At 37.4% G+C, this 20579-nt stretch overlaps 1 protein-coding gene across 1 annotated transcript in view; it reads left to right on the forward strand.

The window, feature by feature from the left end:
* Positions 1-20579, forward strand: part of ANXA10 (annexin A10) — a 97159-nt gene that overhangs the window by 55128 nt on the left and 21452 nt on the right. The window contains exons 4-6 of the mRNA XM_003257944.4: positions 15709-15822; positions 17375-17465; positions 19970-20049. Coding sequence (XP_003257992.1) covers positions 15709-15822; positions 17375-17465; positions 19970-20049 — 285 coding nt within the window. The remainder of the gene's footprint in view (positions 1-15708; positions 15823-17374; positions 17466-19969; positions 20050-20579) is intronic.

Here is a 20579-nt window from a genome sequence, read left to right on the forward strand (position 1 = left end):
GATTACAGGTGCATGCCACCACGCCCAGCTACTTTTTGTATTTTTAGTAGGGATGGGGTTTCACCATGTTGATCAGGCTGGTCTTGAACTCCTGACCTCAGATGATCCACCTGCCTGGGCCTCCCAAAGTGCTGGGATTACAGGCATGAGCCACCATGCCCAGCCTTGAGTGGCACTTTTAATAAAACTGCATGATGATCAGACTTCAAGTAGTCTAGAAAGCCAAAAACATGGCACAGATTATTTTCATGGGCCACAGTGATGTGGTGGAAGTCAGCTGAGTGAACTGAAACAGCAATATTGTAACTTGAAAAAGTGTTATCATTTGTGAGGACCTACAGAAGTCTGTGAGGTGATCAAAGTCTGATGCAATCCATCTGCCAGAACTGCAGGGGCAATATCCTATGAATTGTGACTTCCTTTGCCAGGAAAAAAGCAAGTCAACCTTTGACGAAAGTGACAAGATTGGCAAGCAGTGGTAACCTTGGCATCAGAAACATAGAATGCTTTACCACATGCCCAGCTTTTGAGGGTATATGTGTTGTGATGTCCAGTCTGATGATGAATACAGGTAGCAATTGTATGATCTGAGCAATGCAGGCTGGATCAGCACCTGGATTCCAGTTGGCCTCATCAGAGAATCAGCCCTTACTGTGGACAGCTGCAAGAAGGACACAAAAGTTATCAGCACCTGCAATTTTTCCCCACAGACTACAGAAGGAAACTCCTGTTTAATATGCAGTTTGTGTTTTTCCAAGAGTTAACCCAAAGAGAAGGCTAACAGCCCAAGAGTGAATAAGAAGATTGAGTTTATCAAAGGGAACATTGTTCAGAGCTATAGTCGCCTTGATTTCTGCCCATGGGGCAATAATCATTCATTTTTTGTTCTGCACAGGTGTTTCTGAGTTGAGCAGCCACAGCAGCCCAGCGGACACTGTCTGGTTTCAGCTTATCTGAATCGCCAGTGAACCAGGCCATGGCATTTAGGGCAACAGATTGAGGTCCCCATTGAATCAACAGCTTGCTGATTTCCCCAAAAGTTTCCCCCAAAGGAATAGCTACCATTTTTTTCATGTAAATGCAAGACACTGCAGGGTCCAGGCCTACTAGATTCTTTGATGTACCACTTCTATTTGACAAGTGAGACTGGCTGGTTTCCTTCCACCTTGCCATTCATTGAGTCCCAGTTGACCTACCCTAATATGGGAATATCAGGCATCAGGGTCACAAGGCCTCCATGGATCAGGCATTCAGTTTCTACAGGAGTCCAATAGCAGGCCAGTAGCTGCTTTTCAAAACGGATAGACCCGGAATTGTATCAGGAAGGCAACAAGTTTAAAACATCAAGAGGCACCTTTGACAGGCTGCTTTCCCTTGCTGGAGGCTCCAATTAGCAAACCATCTATCACAGAAACTTATGCCTGAAAGTGATCATTAGGCTTATGGGGCTTCATAGGTAGTAGCACTTCTTACATATGCTGTTTTCCTGTGGAAAGCATCCCCTCCAGTAATTAGGAGCATTCACAGAAGAAACAAATAAACATTAATACCAAGTACGTACAACAGTGGAAGTTATACTAGTCTAAAGGTCTCCAATCATAAGGTTTTTTGACTTTCCTTCTCCATTTCAAACCTTGCTTAAATCCACCCTTTGAATTTGGGTTTACTTTCACTGATGAGCCCAGGTAGAATGGTGACATGGACACCTGCATCCAACAGATTCACATATCCTTGAGTCCTCCTGCTCCACAAAGGCAAATGTGCATGGCCCTAGTCCACAATGGGAATAGGAAGATCTCTGTCCCACCCTCACTCACTTTTCTCCTGAAAGCAGTAGAAGTTGGGGTAGAGGGAAGGAAAAGTTCAGGGGACATGAGGGAGACAGAGGCTCTGCATCAGTCAGCATGACACGTTGATTTCCTGTACAGTGGCTGTGCACACCTCAATCAAATGAATTTCCAATGGTTTTGGCCTACACAAAGTCCTCCATCAGGTGCAACTTCATCATTACTGATCCCATGTGTTTCAGCTTTGTGGGCCCTTGAGTCAGAGGTTAGAACCACAGTTATTTCTGTCACAGCCAAGGGGTTTGAGTCCTTTGACTGAATTGGGTTTGACCCATATGTGACAATTTTTTTTTTTTTTTTTTGAGACAGAATCTTGCTGTGTTGCCTGGAGTGCAGTGGCACAATCTCAACTCACTGCAACCTCTGTCTCCTGGGTTCAAGCAGTTCTCTGCCTCAGCCTCCTGAGTAGCTGGGATTACAGGTGCCCACTACCACGCCCAGCTAATTTTTGTATTTTTAGTAGAGACAGGGTTTCACCATCTTGGCCAGGCTGGTCTTGAATTCCTGACCTTGTGATCCACCCGCCTTGGCCTCCCAAAGTGCTGGGATTACAGGCATGAGCCACCGTGCCTGGTCGTGACAATTTTTTTTTCTTTTTTTTTTTTTTTTTTTTTGACACGGAGTCTTGCTCAGTCGCCCAGGCTGGAGTACAGTGGCGCGATCTCAGCTCACTGCAAGCTCTGCCTCCTGGGTTCATGCCATTCTCCTGCCTCAGCCTCCCGAGTAGCTGGGACTACAGGCGCCCACCACCACACCCGGCTAATTTTTTTTTGTATTTTTAGTAGAGACGGGGTTTCACCATGTTAGCCAGGATGGTCTCGATCTCCTGACCTAGTGATCCGCCCGCCTCGGCCTCCCAAAGTGCTGGGATTACAGGCATGAGCCACCGCGCCCGGCCGACAATTTTTTATAATGAGTCAGTCTTTGAAATGGACTCTATCTTACTTGCTAACCTACGTTCACAATAACATCTCTTACCTCAAGTTTTTCTCTGTAATTGACATAAAAGCTGGGGAAATTTTCTAGGTGCATATTATTATTGACCAATATTTTTATTCCACCTTTTTTTATACTCCCCCAAATTAGTCATTATTATGCCATTGTATAAGTTAGTGTTTCTTTAGTTTTATTTGTGATTCTTAATTTATTTGTACATTTTTCTTCAAATACCCAATTCTATGTTTCTGATTTCAATGTGATTTTTTTCAAAAGGACATTCATTAGCAGTTCCTTTTTTTCTGGAAATGACAAATAAATGTTAAATTATTTCAGTCTTTTCCTGAGAATATTTTTATTGTTTCCTCATTGTTAGATATTAGTTTAGATAGCTATAGAATTCTGGGCAGAATTCTAGTTATTTTTCCGTACATCTTTGCAAATATAACTTCAGTTTTGTTTTTGGTTTTTTTTCCGGCCCTTATTGACACTTCTGAGAAAACTCTTCTGACATCGAGAGGTATTATTTTGTTTGTTTTGGTCCTTTTTTCCTATAGATTCCCTGTTATTCTCTGGATGCTTTTAAGATAGTTTTCTTTATTTTTGGTATTCTATAGTTTCACTGTGGTAGTCAACAGGCTTGTATATTTTTGTCTAAATAGCTGAGGATTCACGTATTCTGGAAGACTGGAAATAGTGTCTCTCCAGCATTGTCCACATTCTCTCCTACTGTAAATCCTTTTAGACCAAAGTCTGTCCTTCTCATTCACTCTTTCAAGTCTGGTAACTTTATGTTACCATATAAATACCATATATTTCTTGTCTACATATGTAGAATATTTTTGTCACTTTAAAATGTATTTTCCCAATGTACTGATTTCATTTTCAGTTTTTTATTAGCTACTGTTTTTAGTTTTTAATTTCTAGAATTTTATTTGCTTTCTTTAAAAAGTCTGTTAACTTTTCTCATAGTATTCCCTCAGATTGTTATAATGATCTCAAATTCATGGGGTTTCCATTCTGATTGTTGCTGAGTCCACTATATCACCTAGGAGATGGGTCTTGGTTTTTGTTTCTTTATGGAGAATCTTCTTCTGTTCTGGAGTGTCAGAGATTTTCTGAAGATTGGTTTTGCATTTGCTTCTTCTGTTCCATGAGAATCACCAGTTTGAGATCAGCTTTCATGATGATTTCTCTTCATGGAGGTCTCGGTTCATATGAGTTAAATAAATTTGAACTTCAAGCCCCAGGAAAGCACAGGTCTATTGTTTCAGATTATCAAGGAAAATGTTCTCCCACTCAAAGCCTAGGCAATGAGTGGTGAGCGTGAGCTTTCTGCCAATCTTTCAATGTTGAATATTTTTCTCCTAGTTCGCGCTGCTACTGAGGATACAACCCTTTGAGGATAGCAACCTCATAATGTGAGGTTTCAGACTTAATTCCCTGTGTTACATTGCCCAGTAAATGTTCTCTTCTCCTCATACAGTGCCCTAAATTAGGCATTAAAGCCCAAACCAAATATCTCTCAAAACCAGCCTCTACTTTCCCCACTCACCTGCAGGATCATCTCCAAGGTCAGCTCACTTGCTTATCTTCTGGTTTTCATTTTCTCCTGATTTTTACATCAAGCGGTTTCTCTTCTGAAATCATGTATACTGTTAAAAGTATTTGTGTTACTTTTTATCAGGTGTTTGAAAGGGGAGAGTTTAGCTTTAATATGCTATGTGTGTCTAGAAGACCAAAGTATTATCATTATTATCAAACAAAAACCCAAATTTCATTGAAAATTAAATAATTATGTAAACTGCGAAAATATCCATAAAACGAAGTTATTCGAAAGAATATTTTCTTACCACTGCAAAGTGATGAAGCAACTTGCACAAACATTTTTATAATACTGTCAACTGAAGAATAACAAGGTTCATAAATTTGGAAAGGAAAGCTTTATTTTTTATAAAAGGTTGCAGCCTGCAGGGTGGCCATTCTGACAGGCTGGGAAGCATGGTTTCCTGCCCAAAACTGGAAACAGACACTTTGACAGCCAGAAGAATAAGACAGAAATTTATGCAGAACAGGGTGGCTGAATATACATATTCAATAAGCTATAGGAGTCATGAATATTTATGAAAGGAGAAACACGCACACGCGCAGTTAAGCTTCATACCTGTCCACGGGACCCATGTTCAAAACATGGTGGTGTTAGCATGTTGCGAGGGTGGAATTTTCAGCCCTCCGACGCTGAAAGGTGACAGTAAACCCTCACTGCACATCCTCCGTAGACTGGCCAGAACCACTCAGTGGTCAGTGGTCTCCAGCCAGGAAAGAATGCTGGCTGGTGGTTTTGTCTAAACCGCAAAAAGGAGAGGCAGTGTAAGAGGGTTGGTTGATATCAGGGGTGGAGTAAGCCTTTCCAAAGGGTTTCTGGTTAACTCTTAGGAAAGAAAGGCAGTGAGCTAGGGAGGGAGTATCATAAAGTGTATTCTAAATTCCATCCCATCATTGCTAGGAACTCAGTTTTCAAGATTGCTCTGGGCCCCCCTTGGCCAGGAAGGGGTTCATCCAGTCAGTTGAGGGACTTAGGATTTCATTTTAATTTTTCAATATAATATAAAATTATGCAAGTATTTACATAGTGACCACTGGGGGAGGGAGATAGAATTAAGACAAATTCTAAATTTCACTTTATACAGCATGCATCTTTGATATTTAAACAGCAAATAACATTTTAAATAATAATAGAAAAAGCCATATAAGTGAAAAGCACAGGAAACTATTCCCCTGTGCATATTCAGACAAGAAAAATGTTAGTCTTACTTCTATTTCTTGCCCCTGTTTATCCATAATAAGATAAAGGTAAGATGAATACGAAATAAGCAAATGCCATTTTATTTTTAATTTAAATGGCGTGGTTAGAATAGCTGCAGCAGGGGTAGTCTGCAGTTTCATGGGCAACACAGAACAGCTCAATTTGCAAAGCAAGTACTCATTAGCTTAACGTAAGGCCAAGCTGTGATTCCAGCAGAGTCTGCTTTAGGGCAAGTCTTCGGAATACAGGAAAGCAGAGGCAGTCCAGCTGGGGAAAGTCACGCTGCAAAGGTTGCATTTGAAAAGTGGTGTATGTATATATATATATATATATATATATGTCCTAGTGAGAATTTAATACTCTAATTAGAGAACCTATTTGAAGGCTCCACTTTGAACTTGGAATGTTTAGTTATTTAAACATATTATTCAATATTTGTCTTCCCAACTGAAAGTAACACCTCCTTCCAGTGTCCTGATAATAGCACGCTATTCCCATTACTATAGCACTTACCAAATTTTGTATTGTAATTTAATTGTAATTCCTGTATTTCTCTCCACTGAAGAAAACTGCTTGATGATAAGGACCTTCACTTATTTATGTTCAAATTGCCAAGAATGACTCCAAACAAATAATTGTTGAACTACAAGTAGTCCTCATTCACTCTTTCATTCACTCATTCATTTTGTACCAATATTGTAAGTGATGACTGTGTAGCAGGCACAGTTCTATGGGCTGGTGAAATAGCCGTGAAGGAAACAGACCAACAGCTCTGCATGATGGAGCTTACATTCTACCATTCCACCTGGGTGGGAGAGATCATGCATAGAAGGCAATAAATGCTTTGGAAAAAAGCAGAAGCCAGGTGAGAAATGCAGGAAGTGTTGGGAGATGGGGTATAATTTTAAATAGCATAAACAGGGCAGGCTTCACTAAGAAGGCAGAGGGGGTGGGCCCTGTGAATACCTAGGGGAAGAACATCAAGGGCACAGTGAAGGGCAAAAGTAAAGGCCCTGACTCCAGCAGATCTGCTATTCCAGGTTCAGGAAGAAGCCCACTGTAGCCAGAGCAAGAGAAATCAGGAGCAAGGAGAACTGTAGGCGATGAAGTCAGAGAAGTTACCAAGAAGATATTATGTATCTTGTTGACCATGTAAGGACTTTGTCATTTACATGGGAATAAAACACTGAGTGTTCATTTTCTTCTAAGATCAATTGTATAAAATAATGGTATAGTTTATTTTGGAGTGTGGTGTGAGAGAAAACATTTTGCGCAGAGGAGTAACTAATTTGATTTTTATTTTCCTAGGATCACACTCTCAAGGTTGTTGAAGGAGATTGCAAGGTACAAGGACAGAAGGGAAACTCACTTGGAGGCTATTATATATATATAATAAATAAGTAAATTATATATATATATATCGCCTCCCAGCAATTCTATTTATATAAAATATATTTTATGTAAATAAACTATAACTCATAGGGCTTATTTAATATTTAATATATAAATAATAGATCTATTATATATATAAACAATATATCTATTGTTTTTGAGACAAGGTCTCACAGTCAGTCACTAGGCTAGAGTGCCACGGGACAATCACAGCTCACTGCCGCCTCACCCTCGCGGGCTCAGGTAATCCTCCCACCTCAGCCTTCCAAGTAGCTAGGACTACAGGTGCACGCCACCACACTCAGCAAGTTTTTGGCATTTTTTGTGGAGATGGGGCTTCGCCATGCTGCCCAGTCTGGTCTTGAACTCCTGGACTCAAGCAATCTGCTGGCCTCAGCCTCCCAAAACACAGGCATGCACCACTGTGCCCAGCCAGAGGCTATTATATTAACAAAGGAGAGTGACGATGGTGGCCTGGGTAACGATTGTAGCAGTAGAAGTAGTAACAGTTCATCAGTTTCTAGATAGATTTGTAAGTTGGAGACAACAGAATCCATTGACAATCAGATATAGCAGGGGTAACCAAGGAGAAAATGCAAGTCAGGGGTTCTTAGTTTCTGTTTCTGGTTGGGCCAAGAAAGGGCCTTCCCCATCTGTCTTTTCTGCTTATCACTAGAGAGAGAAACTAAAAACCATGGCTTCAAGCTGCTAAAAGCCTAAAGCAAAAAAAGCAACAACAACAACAACAAAATAAGACAGTTTGGACAAGCTTGGGATGTAGTAAAAGTTGCAAAAAATACAGGAAAACTGTGAGGTGAAGGGAGACAGACAAAGATGGGGTATAGTAAAGAGGGAAACAACCTAACTAATCATCTTTTATTTGCAACAAGTTACTTAAGGTTTTTGGGGTTGGAAAGACATATATTGAATGCCTATAATATGCCATAAAATATTTTCAGAATTTTACCTGAGTTAAATCTTTTAACATTTATATCAACTCTGCGAGGCAAATGCTGTGATTATTTTCACTTCGCAGATTGCAAAACAGACACAAAGAAGTTAAGGAACATATTTGGAATCTCCTAGCTGGTATTTTGCACTGTGAGGATTCAAGCCTAAAAACCCTGCCTCCAGAACCTGTACATTCTAACATTAGATTATATTTGATATTGTTTATTTTCCTAAAATTATATTATTTCTTTTTTTTTTTACAAAATTAGTTCACTGTAACTATAGCTATGTATACACACACACACACACACACACACGTGCGTGCGTGCCTCTGAGTTAAAAACAAAGATACAAGCGCCATCTACTGGCACTACTAATCTCAGTCTACAATTCAGTATTAGTATAAAAATATAATATGTAAAGGGAAGAAATATGTTGTGATACGTGTGTGGGGTGGGAGTGGTGATCAAAGAAATGTGACTAAAGGTTAAATAACAAACTTTTGCAATGTTTGCATAGTCTTCAGCTTGAATATTGCCTTTTTTATCCTTTACCGAGTTTTTCTTTATCCACATTCATCCATTATTCTTTCATTTGCTTATACATTCATTTATGTATTATTTATAAGCTGTACTCTACATATTTTGTGCACTCAGTACTTTGCTAGAGCTAGATGCTGAATTTTGAAGAATTTGTGAGAAAGTCCATGTCCTGATAGACTTTTGGGGGAAATATGCACATATATTTATCATATAATGTGGTCACTGAAATATAACAAATGCAAAGATAAAGCAGTGGTGGCCAGGAAATAATCAATTTCACTTAGGGATAGAAGAAGGCTCATGGAAGAGATGATCATTTTAATTTTTCTACCTTTCTATCAACTGTCAAGTGCCACTATCCTGTAGAGATAAAAGTATATTGAATTGATCCATTTGCATTCAAACCTTCAACGCATTGCCACCAGATTTATTTTAAAATGCCTAAAACGTGCCACAGGTACCACCTATTTGCTATGTTCATCACTTTGGTCACATATAATTAGTGGCTTCCTATGGTGCTAGCTGTGTCACCTTTGTGTGCCTGATTTTCTTATCTACATAGTGGAATGAATACAGGTCCCAACTCACAGCATTGTTGTAATAAATTATTACAGTTATTCTAATATTCAGAATACCGTCTGACAAATATTAAGTATTCAGTAAATGCTAGTTGTTATGATAATCATCACATTCTTCTGCCTGGCCTACTCAACTTTCCATTATTAGGGCCTCATGGTATACCCTTTGCACTACAAGGACACCCAAAGTCTCTTGTGAAATACTCAAATTTCAAATCAACCCAACATTTATTGAAGGCTAGCTGTATACTTCACAGGCACGTTTTACTCTACCCAGAACCGTACCTTCTCTGTCCTGAAACATTATTTATGGTTGGTATCTCCTAAGCCTTTGCCTGACCAAATCCCACTTCATCTTTCAAAGCTCACCTCACAACTATGCTTTCCACGAACCTTCATTTTATGAATAATATCTCTGATTTATACATTCATACAATTCTGTAAGTTTCAATGCCTTGCCCTTAAGGGTCTCATGTTGGCCCATATAGACATATATATATGTATATGTATGTATATGTCTATATATAAGGGCCAACATGAGACCCTTAAGGGCAAGGCATTGAAACTTATATATGTATCTCTCTCTATATATATAGTAGGCGACCACGTTTCTTTTAAGTGCATATTTCTTGTTTTTTGTTTTGTTTTGTTTTGTTTTTTTGAGACGGAGTCTTGCTCTGTCGCCAGGCTGGAATGCAATGGCAGGATGTTGGCTCACTGCAAGCTCCGCCTCCCGGGTTCATGCCATTCTCCTGCCTCAGCCTCCCGAGTAGCTGGGACTACAGGCGTCCGCCACCATGCCCAGCTAATTTTTTGTATTTTTAGTAGAGACGGGGTTTCACTGTGTTAGCCAGGATGGTCTCGATCTCCTGACCTCGTGATCCACCCGCCTCGGCCTCCCAAAGTGCTGGGGTTACAGGCGTGAGCCACCGTACCCGGCCCCTATTTCTTGTTTTTATCCATCTTGGTGATGTTTGGCTGGAGTAAAGGGACAAACACCTGGCCTCCAAACAGGAGACTCTACTAATTTTGAATAATTTTACAAACTCTTCTTCTTACTTAGGATTCTCATGTCACCTCTATCCTCAGGCTTATTAAATCATTCCTCTAGGGCACCAATATTAATGATGAAGTTCATATTTTTTCTAAGGTACAATAGTGTGGAAAAAATGCTAAAAGTACTAAATTACCTGATAAATAACTTGAAACCAGTGATCAAGTGGTATGGCATATAAATTTGAAAGACCTGAATAAATTGAAGATTTTGAAAATACTCACATTCTAGATGCCAAAACAACATTTTAAAATTAAAAATTCACAATATTGAATACAATTTCTATAAAATAAGCTTTATGTTAATACAGTTTGAAGACAGCACAATCAAGGTATAGATCATTTCTTTTTTTTTTTTTTTTTTTTGAGATGGAGCCTTCCTCTGTCGCCCAGTTGCGTGATCTCAGCTCACTGCAACCTCTGCCACCCGGGTTCAAGTGATCCTCCTGACTCAGCCTCCCGAGTAGCTGGGATTACAGGCACCTACCACCACCCCTGGCAAATTTTTCTATTTTTAGTAGAGACGGGGTTTCAGCATCTTGGCCAGGCTGGTCTTGAACTCCTGACCTGACTCTACCTGTCTCAGCCTCCCAAAGTGCTGGGATTACAGGCATGAGCCACCACGCCCAGCCAGTATAGAGCATTTCTAATACCTCCAGACTTTGTGTCTGCTCCTTTGCAGCCCATCTCCTGACATCCTCCTGCTGAAATAAACCACTGATCTGCTTTCTACTTGTCTTTATAGATGATGAATTTTTGCTATTTCTAGAATTTAATATAAATGTAATCATGTCATATGTGCTCTTTTATGTCTAGATTCATTTTCTCAGAATAATGTTTTTAAGATTCACTTGTGAAGCTATGTGTATTCTTTTATTGCTGAGTATTTTTCTAGCGCATAAATATATATACCAATATTTGTTTATTCATTCACCTGTTGATGGACATTCATTTTCAATTTGGGGTTATTATGAATAAACCTGCTACAAATATTCATGTTCTTTGGGTTTATAAATGTTCATTTTTGTTGGTTAATACTGAGGAATGCATTTGATGGATTGCTTTTAAAAATATATTTAAACTCATGAGAAACTACAAAAGAGTTTGCTAAAGTGGTTGTAATATATTACATTCTCATCAGTGATGACAGTTCTAAATGATCCACATCCTCACCAACACCTGGTATTATCAGTCTTTTAACTTTAGCCACTCTAGAGAATATGTGGTGGTATCTTATGATGGTTTTAATTTCCATTAGTCTAATGACTAATGTTTTAAGCATGAAAACATTTAAACATTCCACAGGCTTATTCCCAGTTTGTAAGTTTTATTTGGTGAAGTTCTAGTTGAAAGGTCTTGTCCATGTTTTCATCAGAATGCCTTACTGGGTTTTAAGGGATTCTGATATCTTCTGGGCACAATTCTTTTGTCAAATATGTGAAGTGACAACTGTGGTTCTCTTTTACTTTCTTAAAAGTTCCTTTCAAAAATTTAAGGTTTTTATTTCAAAGAAGTTACATTCATCATTTTTTTCATATATTGTTTATTCTTTTATGTATCATGTAAGAATTTTTTGTCTATACCAAGTTGCAAAGATTTGTTCCTATACTTTCTTCTAAAAGATTTAGAGTTTTGGCTTTTCTTTTTAAGTATATAGCTCTAGTACAAATTCAAATAGAATATATCAGTAAGAGCAGACATCCTTGCCTCGTTCTCAATCTTATAGGATAAGCATTTAGTTTTTCACTGGTATCCTCTTCCCTGTAGAAATTTTGTAAATGCCCTCTATCAGTTTGAGAAAGATTCCTTCTTTCTTTGCTAAGAATTTTTTTTTATTGTGATTATGTGCTAAACATTCTCAAAGCTTTTGCTACAGTATTTGGTTTAGATATGTGTCCTCTCCAAATCTCATGTTGAAATGTGACCTCCAATGCTGGAGGTGGGCCTGAAGGGAGGTGTTTGGGTCATGGGAGCGGATTCCTCATGAAGAGCTCTTTCCATCATAATAAGTTCCCCTTAAAGAGCCTGGCAGCTCCTCCCTCCAGCTCTTGCTCCCCCTTTGCCTTCTGCCATGATTGTAAGCTTCTTGAGGCCTCACCAGAAGCAGATACTGGTGCCCTGCTTCTTGTACAGCTTGCAGAACTATGAGACAAACCTCTTTGTAAATTACCCAGCCACAGGCTTTTCTTTATGGCAACACAAAGTGGACTAACACACTACTTCTACTGATATCGTCATATAGCTTTTCTCCTTATACTGCTAAAATGGAAATTTACATTGATTAATTTTCAAATGCAAACCAACCTTGCATTCCTGGGATAAACCCTCCTTGCTCGTTAGTTGTCATTCTTTTTATGTATTACTAGATGTGCTTTATAAATATTTGAATACACATGTTTGTGTCTAGGTTTATAAGGGATATCAGTTGGCAATTTTCTTATGAAGTTTTTATTTTAATTTTTGTGTTACAACAATGCTGGCCAGATAAAGTAAATTGAGAAATCTTCTATTATCCACTAATTTCTTCAAGATTTTGTATACGATTTACTTTACTCCTTCCGTAAGGGCTTGATAGATTACATTAGTGATTCCACCTGGATCTAGAGATAGAAGGGAGCATTAACTACAATTTCTTTAATTAACATTGGGCAATCTAAATTTTCTATTTATGCTTGAGCCTATTTTGGTAATTTGTATTTGTCACGGAATTTGTCCATTTCAACTAAATTTTAAAATATAGTGGCAGAAATTTGTTCATAATAGTCTCTTTTTACCCCTTAGTGTCTATAGTATACATACACGTAACTCTTACACTTCCAATATTGGTATTTTGTATTTTCTCTCTTCTTATAATGCTTTTATCTACTAAAAAAGAAAATCCACAGTATATGAAAGGTATTATTGGATTATGCCAAATAAAACGAAAATTAGGACTATTTTGTTGTTATTTCAATGTGGAATCTTTTACTTGAATTCCAGTATTGAACAACCTTAGAACTAAAGTATTGCATGTTTTTAAGTAAAACTGAATATGCTTTACACAGTTTAGTGAGAGATTATTTTAAACATCGTTCAGATTTCTTGATAACCCTAAAGAAAATAAATTGAGCATATATATATATATATATATTTTCCCTCAAATATTATTTTAAGTTCAGGGATACATATGCAGGATATGCAGGTTTATTTCATAGGTAAACATGTGCCATGGTGGTTTGTTGCACCTATTAACCTATAACCTAGATATTAAGCCCAGTATCCATTAGCTATTCTTCCTGATGTTCTCCCTCCCTGCTTACCCCCGCCCCCAACAGGCCCCAGTGTGTGTTGTTCTCCTCCATGTGTCCATGTGTTCTCATCATTCAGCTCCTACTTGTAAGTGAGAACATGCAGTGTTTGGTTTTCTGTTCTTGTGTTACTTTGCAGAGGATAATGGCTTCCAACTATCCATGTCCCTGCAAAGGACATAATCTCATCCCTTTTTAATAGCTGCATAGTATTCCATGGCATATATGTACCACATTTTCTTTATCCAGTCTATCATCGATGGGCATTTAGGCTGATTATATATATCTTTGCTATTGTGAATAGTGCTGCAATGAACATACACACGCATGTATCTTTATAATATTAATATAATGGTTTTTATTTCTTTGGGCATATAGCCAATAATGAGATTGCTGGGTCAAATAGTATTTCTGCCTCTAAGTCTTTGAGGAATCACCACACTATTTTCCACAATGGTTGAACTGATTTACACTCCCAGAGTGTAAAAATGTTCCTTTTTGTCCATAACCTCACCAACATCTGTTGTTTCTTGACTTTTTAGTAATCACCATTCTGAATAGGGTGAAACGATATCTCACTGTGGTTTTGATTTGTATTTCTCTAATAATCCGTGATGTTAAGCTTCTTTCCATGTGTTTGTTGGCTGCATGTCTGTCTTCTTTTGAGAAGTGTCTGTTCATGTCTTTTGCTCACTTTTTAATGGGGTTGTTTATTTCCTGTAAATTTGCTTAAATTCTTCACAGACTCACTCTGGTTATTAGACCTTTGTCTGATGGATAGATTGCAAAAACTTTCTCCCATTCTGTAGGCTGTCTGTTCACTCTGATGATAGTTTCTTTTGCTGTGCAGAAGCTCTTTAGTTTAATTAGATTCCATTTGTCAATTTTTGCTTTCATTGCAATTGCTTTTGGAGTTTTCATCATGAAATATTTGCCTGTGCTTGTGTCCTCAATGGTATTGCCTAGATTTTCTTCCAGGTTTTTTATAGTTTTGGGTTTTACATTTAAGTCTTTAATTCATCTTGAGTTAATTTTTGTATACAGCATAAGGAAGGTATCCAGTTTCAGTTTTCTGCATATAACTAGACAGTTCTCCCAGCACCATTTATTAAATAGAGAATCTTTTCCCCATTGCTTGTTTTTGTCAGGTTTGTCAAAGATCAGATGGTTGTAGCTGTGTGGTCTTATTTCTGAGTTTTCTATTCTGTTCCATTGGTCTGTGTGTCTGTTCTTGTACCAGTACCATGGTGTTTTGATTACTGTAGCCTTGTATTATAGTTTGAAGTTGGGTAGTGTGATGCATCCAGCATTGTTCTTTTTGCTCAGGATTGACTTGGCTATTCAGGCTCTTTTTTTGGCTCCATATGAATTTTAAAACAGTTTTTTTTCTAACTCTGTGAATAATGTTAATGGGAGTTTAATGGGGATAGCATTGAATCTATAAATTACTTTGAACAGTATGGCCATTTTCATGATATTGATTCTTCCTATCCATGAACATGGAATGTTCTTCCTTGTGTTTGTGGCATCTCTGATTTCTCTGAGCAGTGGTTTGTAGCTCTCCTTGAAGTGGTCCTTCAATTCCCTTCTTAGCTGTATCCCTAGGTATTTTATTCCTTTTGTAGCAATTGTGAATTGTAGTTCATTCATGATTTGGCTCTTGGCTTGCCTGTTGTTGTTGTATAGGAAGAGCATATGTATTTTTTAATTCCACTTTACATTTGTAAAATAAAATGCAAAATATTTTTATGTCTGTTTTTGTAACACAAACATTTAGTATGCATGTATTTCTTTTTAAGTGTTTGACTTTCAATATTTAAAATAATACTGCCTGTTATTTGAAGAAAGTTCTAAGACTACTTAATGAATTTACATAAGCTGTTTGGCAATAGTGTAACCAGGGACTTCTGCTAAAAGAGACTGTTGCAATGATAAAGTGCATATTTTCTTTAAGGATTAATGTTTCAGTAATTCCACAAGAAAACTAAAGACCCCCAATTAAATGTTTTTAAGTTTAACTTTTATATATTTTCATAATGAGATCAAAAGAGGAGTTGGAGTTTAGGGTCAGAAAATCATTCTATGTTCAAATGACTACAATGTGCATATGCTATGTCATGTAGGGGTGAGATTAAATCAAAAATTTTCAAGTTCATCATCTCATGTAATGCATACATATACATGTGAAATCAGACTTGTTATTCTGTTATTATTAAATGACATGGAAAAGAAAATATTAAAAGACTTTCTGCATTATCTCATTTCTCTTTCAAATTGGGTAACATATAATAAAAATATGTACTTTTTCCTCCACAGGACCTGACTGGGGATCTGAGGGAGCAGCTTTCAGATCACTTCAAAGATGTGATGGTTGGCCTCATGTACCCGCCACCACTGTATGATGCTCACGAGCTCTGGCATGCCATGAAGGTAGTGATCTGACCCAAAAATATGCCTGTAACAAGTACAGGCCAGTATTTCAATAGAGGGGAAACTGCCCTGTGATGCTCCTACATACTTATGTGATCAAGGAGAGGGGAGGGAATATCTAAACAATGATGTAACAATGGAAATGTTGTGGTCAAGGGCAGTGGCCTTGTTAGGAAGCTGGAGCCTCCCGGGCTGAGTGGCTGGGATCAGCCTGTTCTTTTGTTGTACAAAGTCACAAACTTAGTGAGCCAGCCCCAGTGCTGACCTACAACAAGGAAAAGTGAACAAGCCTCCAGGGCTATTCAGATTTCTCCCTGAGTATGTATTCCTATATTGAGGATAATGTATTAAAAATGATGTGAATCTTGTTACATTATTTGTAAAAATTTGATTAAGTCAAAAGAAGATATTAAATCAGGGACAATATATAGATGGTGTCTTTATATTTTCTTTTTATGACCTGAAGTTCATTCTTTATAGAAACTTTTTTTTTTTGCTCAAATGTATAAAAATCTTAATTTGGAAGAATTAGAATCAGTGTTTCTTACAGGAAAGTTATTTCCATGAAATAAGTTGACTGTGGATTTTTTACAGATTTTGTTGGCTAGGTACAGGGAACAAAGAGGGCCTTGGCTTTACTTCTTTCCAAATGCAGATATTAAACACCTGCAGAACTGTTGAAATCATTCCAGTACGATGCTTGCCAATGACCAGATTACCACAATCTGTGAACAATGTGTGACAGAAAATAGGCAACAGGAAAAAATTAAAGGACATGGATTTTGGCCATCACATTTACTGATCCAAATAGGCATTGTACAAAAATTATATGAATTTTAACTCATCGCTTTTAACACGTTGCATGTCAATTCCTACCTCTTGCAAAATTATGTCTAAAAATTATTTTAAAAATAAAGTTATATGTTTATATGTTGCTGTTTTGATTAAACAAGTGTATTTTATCAATAATTCATAGAATGCTAAGGATTTCTGAGGCTTTCCTAAAAAAGGTGTATTGTCTTTAAGATCACTTTCAAAGACCAATATACCCATGTGTCTGCAAGAGACCACAGAAAGCATCCATCCAAATATTTATGCAAATTGTACAAAATTCCACATCTAGAGAGGCAGGCACAGGTCCCTAAAATATTCTCGGCAAATTAGAAAACCTGTATTCTAATGTCAGCTTGCTAAAGAATTAATATTCCAGCAGCAAATGGAATATCAAATATCATTCCAACAGCAAATGGAAATGCTCAATGCCATGAGCATTGCTTAAACATGTCTTTCTCCACATGTTTAGAAATGCTCATACTGTTTTATTCTAAATGAAGAAACAGAGTTTCCTTCAGATATTAATTCTTCAGGGTCAAATAGGTAGTAAATGGCAAAGCTGGAACTAAGATTGTGCCTGCCTTCATCCTAAACACACTTCCTTTCCCCTGCCACTTCTCAACACACTGGAAATGCTGTATCTCTTTCTTGTACAAAAGGTACACTATTACTTCCAATAAGAATATCCTTACATTTATCTCTTTTTTCCTTTCTCTAGGGAGTAGGCACTGATGAGAATTGCCTCATTGAAATACTAGCTTCAAGAACAAATGGAGAAATTTTCCAGATGCGAGAAGCCTACAGCTTGCGTAAGGAAATATACATATGTGAATATATTTTACACATACAAGAACTGTATAACACATTAAATATTCCAGTTTATGTATTTTGAAGAATTATCTAAGACATTCTTACATTTAACATAGGATTCACTGAGGACCAATTAACTCATTAGGTAAAATTGATTATTAGTGCACTAAAAATGAAACAGTTCGCTAGACAATCAAGTTAAGCCAATTTTCCAGGAAAATAATTACAAGTCTCTATGAGTTGAATGTTTTCATTAAGACAGGAAAGTGTCCCACACTTTAATTCAGGGGGCATTTCACCTCTTATCCAGGAAAGACCCAGCATATAGAAAAAATAAAGTACAATAATGGCTCAGTGAATTCTACAAATATATCTGCTTTGCTTTACATAAATTTCACATTCCTGCAATCTACCGCAAAATCAGATTTTTATACATTTCAAAAGTAGAAAGGGTAACTATTTTCACCTTCAAAAAGGTATAATGCCTTAAGTTCTATTGCATTATGTACTATATGACATTGTGTCTCAAGAAAATGTTGTGGACAGTCATCTCTGTTGCATTCAAACAAAAACGAGACTTTTTTTTTTTTTTACTGATCTTTTTTTATTATTATGCTTTAAGTTTTAGGATACATGTGCACAATGTGCAGGTTTGTTACATATGTATCCATGTGCCATGTTGGTGTGCTGCACCCATTAACTCATCATTTAGCATTAGGTATATCTCCTAATGCTGTCCCTCCCCCCTCCCCCCACCCCACAACAGTCCCCAGAGTGTAATGTTCCCCTTCCTGTGTCCATGTGTTCTCATTGTTCAATTCCCACATATGAGTGAGAATATGTGGTGTTTGGTTTTTTTGTCCTTGCGATAGTTTGCTGAGAATGATGGTTTCCAGCTTCATCCATGTCCCTACAAAGGACATGAACTCATCATTTTTTATGGCTGCCTAGTATTCCATGGTGTATATGTGCCACATTTTCTTAATCCAGTCTATCATTGTTGGACATTTGGGTTGGTTCCAAGTCTTTGCTATTGTGAATAGTGCCGCAATAAACATACATGTGCATGTGTCTTTATAGCAGCATGATTTATAATCCTTTGAGTATATACCCAGTAATGGGATGGCTGGGTCGAATGGTATTTCTAGTTCTAGATCCCTGAGGAATCGCCACACTGACTTCCACAATGGTTGAACTAGTTTACAGTCCCACCAACAGTGTAAAAGTGTTCCTATTTCTCCACATCCTGTCCAGCACCTGTAGTTTCCTGACTTTTTAGTGATCACCATTCTAACTGGTGTGAGATGGTATCTCATTGTGGTTTTGATTTGCATTTCTCTGATGGCCAGTGATGATGAGCATTTTTGCATGTGTTTTTTGGCTGCATAAATGTCTTCTTTTGAGAAGTGTCTGTTCATATCCTTCGCCCACTTTTTGATGGGGTTGTTTGTTTTTTTCTTGTAAATTTGTTTGAGTTCATTGTAGATTCTGGATATTAGCCCTTTGTCAGATGAGTAGGTTGCAAAAATTTTCTCCCATTTTGTATGTTGCCTGTTCACTCTGATGATGGTTTCTTTTGCTGTGCAGAAGCTCTTTAGTTTAATTAGATCCCATTTGTCAATTTTGGCTTTTGTTGCCATTGCTTTCGGTGTTTTAGACATGAAGTCCTTTCTCACGCCTATGTCCTGAATGGTATTGCCTAGGTTTTCTTCTAGGGTTTTTATGGTTTTAGGTCTAACTGGAAAAAACTTCTTTAAAGTTCATATGGAACCAAAAAAGAGCCTGCATTGCCAAGTCAATCCTAAGCCAAAAGAACAAAGCTGGAGGCATCATGCTACCTGACTTCGAACTATACTACAAGGCTGCAGTAACCAAAACAGCATGGTACTGCTACCATAACAGAGATATAGACCAATGGAACAGAACAGAGCCCTCAGAAATAATGCCGCTTATCTACAACTATCTGATCTTTGACAAACCTGACAAAAACAAGCAATGGGGAAAGGATTCCCTATTTAATAAATGGTGCTGGGAAAACTGGCTAGCCATATGTAGAAAGATGAAACTGGATCCCTTCCTTACACCTTATACAAAATTAATTCAAGATCGATTAAAAACAAGACTTTTCTGAAAGGAATGAAGTCAGAACTTTCACTAAAATGTTAAAATGAGATGAAGCACTTAGAAAAAGTAGTGGGCTGGGCAGCAGTCTATGGAAATAGAATGCATAATTCTGAATTTTGAGAATCAGAGAATGTGAAACGACTCTCAATCCTTTTTTTTCAATTTTGGAATAAAGATTTTTAAAAAATAGTCCTATGCTTATGTTACCATTAGGTGACAGATTTCTTTGGCAGACAGTTTATTAACAAAGAAATGTCAACAGGTGGACTATATTTCCTGGGATTTCTACTCACAACTGGGAAGTAACATTAACTTATTCAAAACACATTGATATATAGTTCTATAATAAATCATACCTTTATCATGTTTTCTTATGCAGAATACAGCAATAACCTCCAAGAGGACATTTATTCAGAGACCTCGGGACACTTCAGAGATACTCTCATAAACTTGGTCCAGGTATGGCATTCCAAAATTTACATCACTTTGCACTAAGAAAATAGGTATATGTCATTGCCAAAAAAAAATAGAACAGAAAACTCCAGTATATTACAGTTCAACAGTAAATTCTGTGTAGTAACATTTACTGCAGCCATGTTCAAAGCACTCAACTAGAAATTCAACTTGTTAAAGACAAATACGGATAATGCATCAGCTCTATTTTCAAAAAATTAAAAATCTAAAGAAATTATAAATATACATGTATGTATAATTAATTATATATTCTGAGAAAATTAAAAGATTAAAAATATTACAATTAAAATTAATAATTCTAATTAGAAATAATTTTTTTTTTTGAGATAGTCTCACTCTGTCACCCAGGCTGGAGTGAGTGGCATGATCTCAGCTCACTGCAACCTCCTCCTCCTGGGTTCAAGTGATTCTCCTGCTTCAGCCTCCCATGTAGCTGAGGCTCCAGGCACGTGCCACCACATCCAGCTGATTTTTGTATTTTTAGTAGTCTCGAATTCCTGACTTCAGGTGATCCG

This window comes from Nomascus leucogenys, chromosome 7b (assembly GCF_006542625.1).
Source record: "Nomascus leucogenys isolate Asia chromosome 7b, Asia_NLE_v1, whole genome shotgun sequence".
Classification (NCBI taxonomy): Eukaryota; Metazoa; Chordata; class Mammalia; order Primates; family Hylobatidae; genus Nomascus; species Nomascus leucogenys.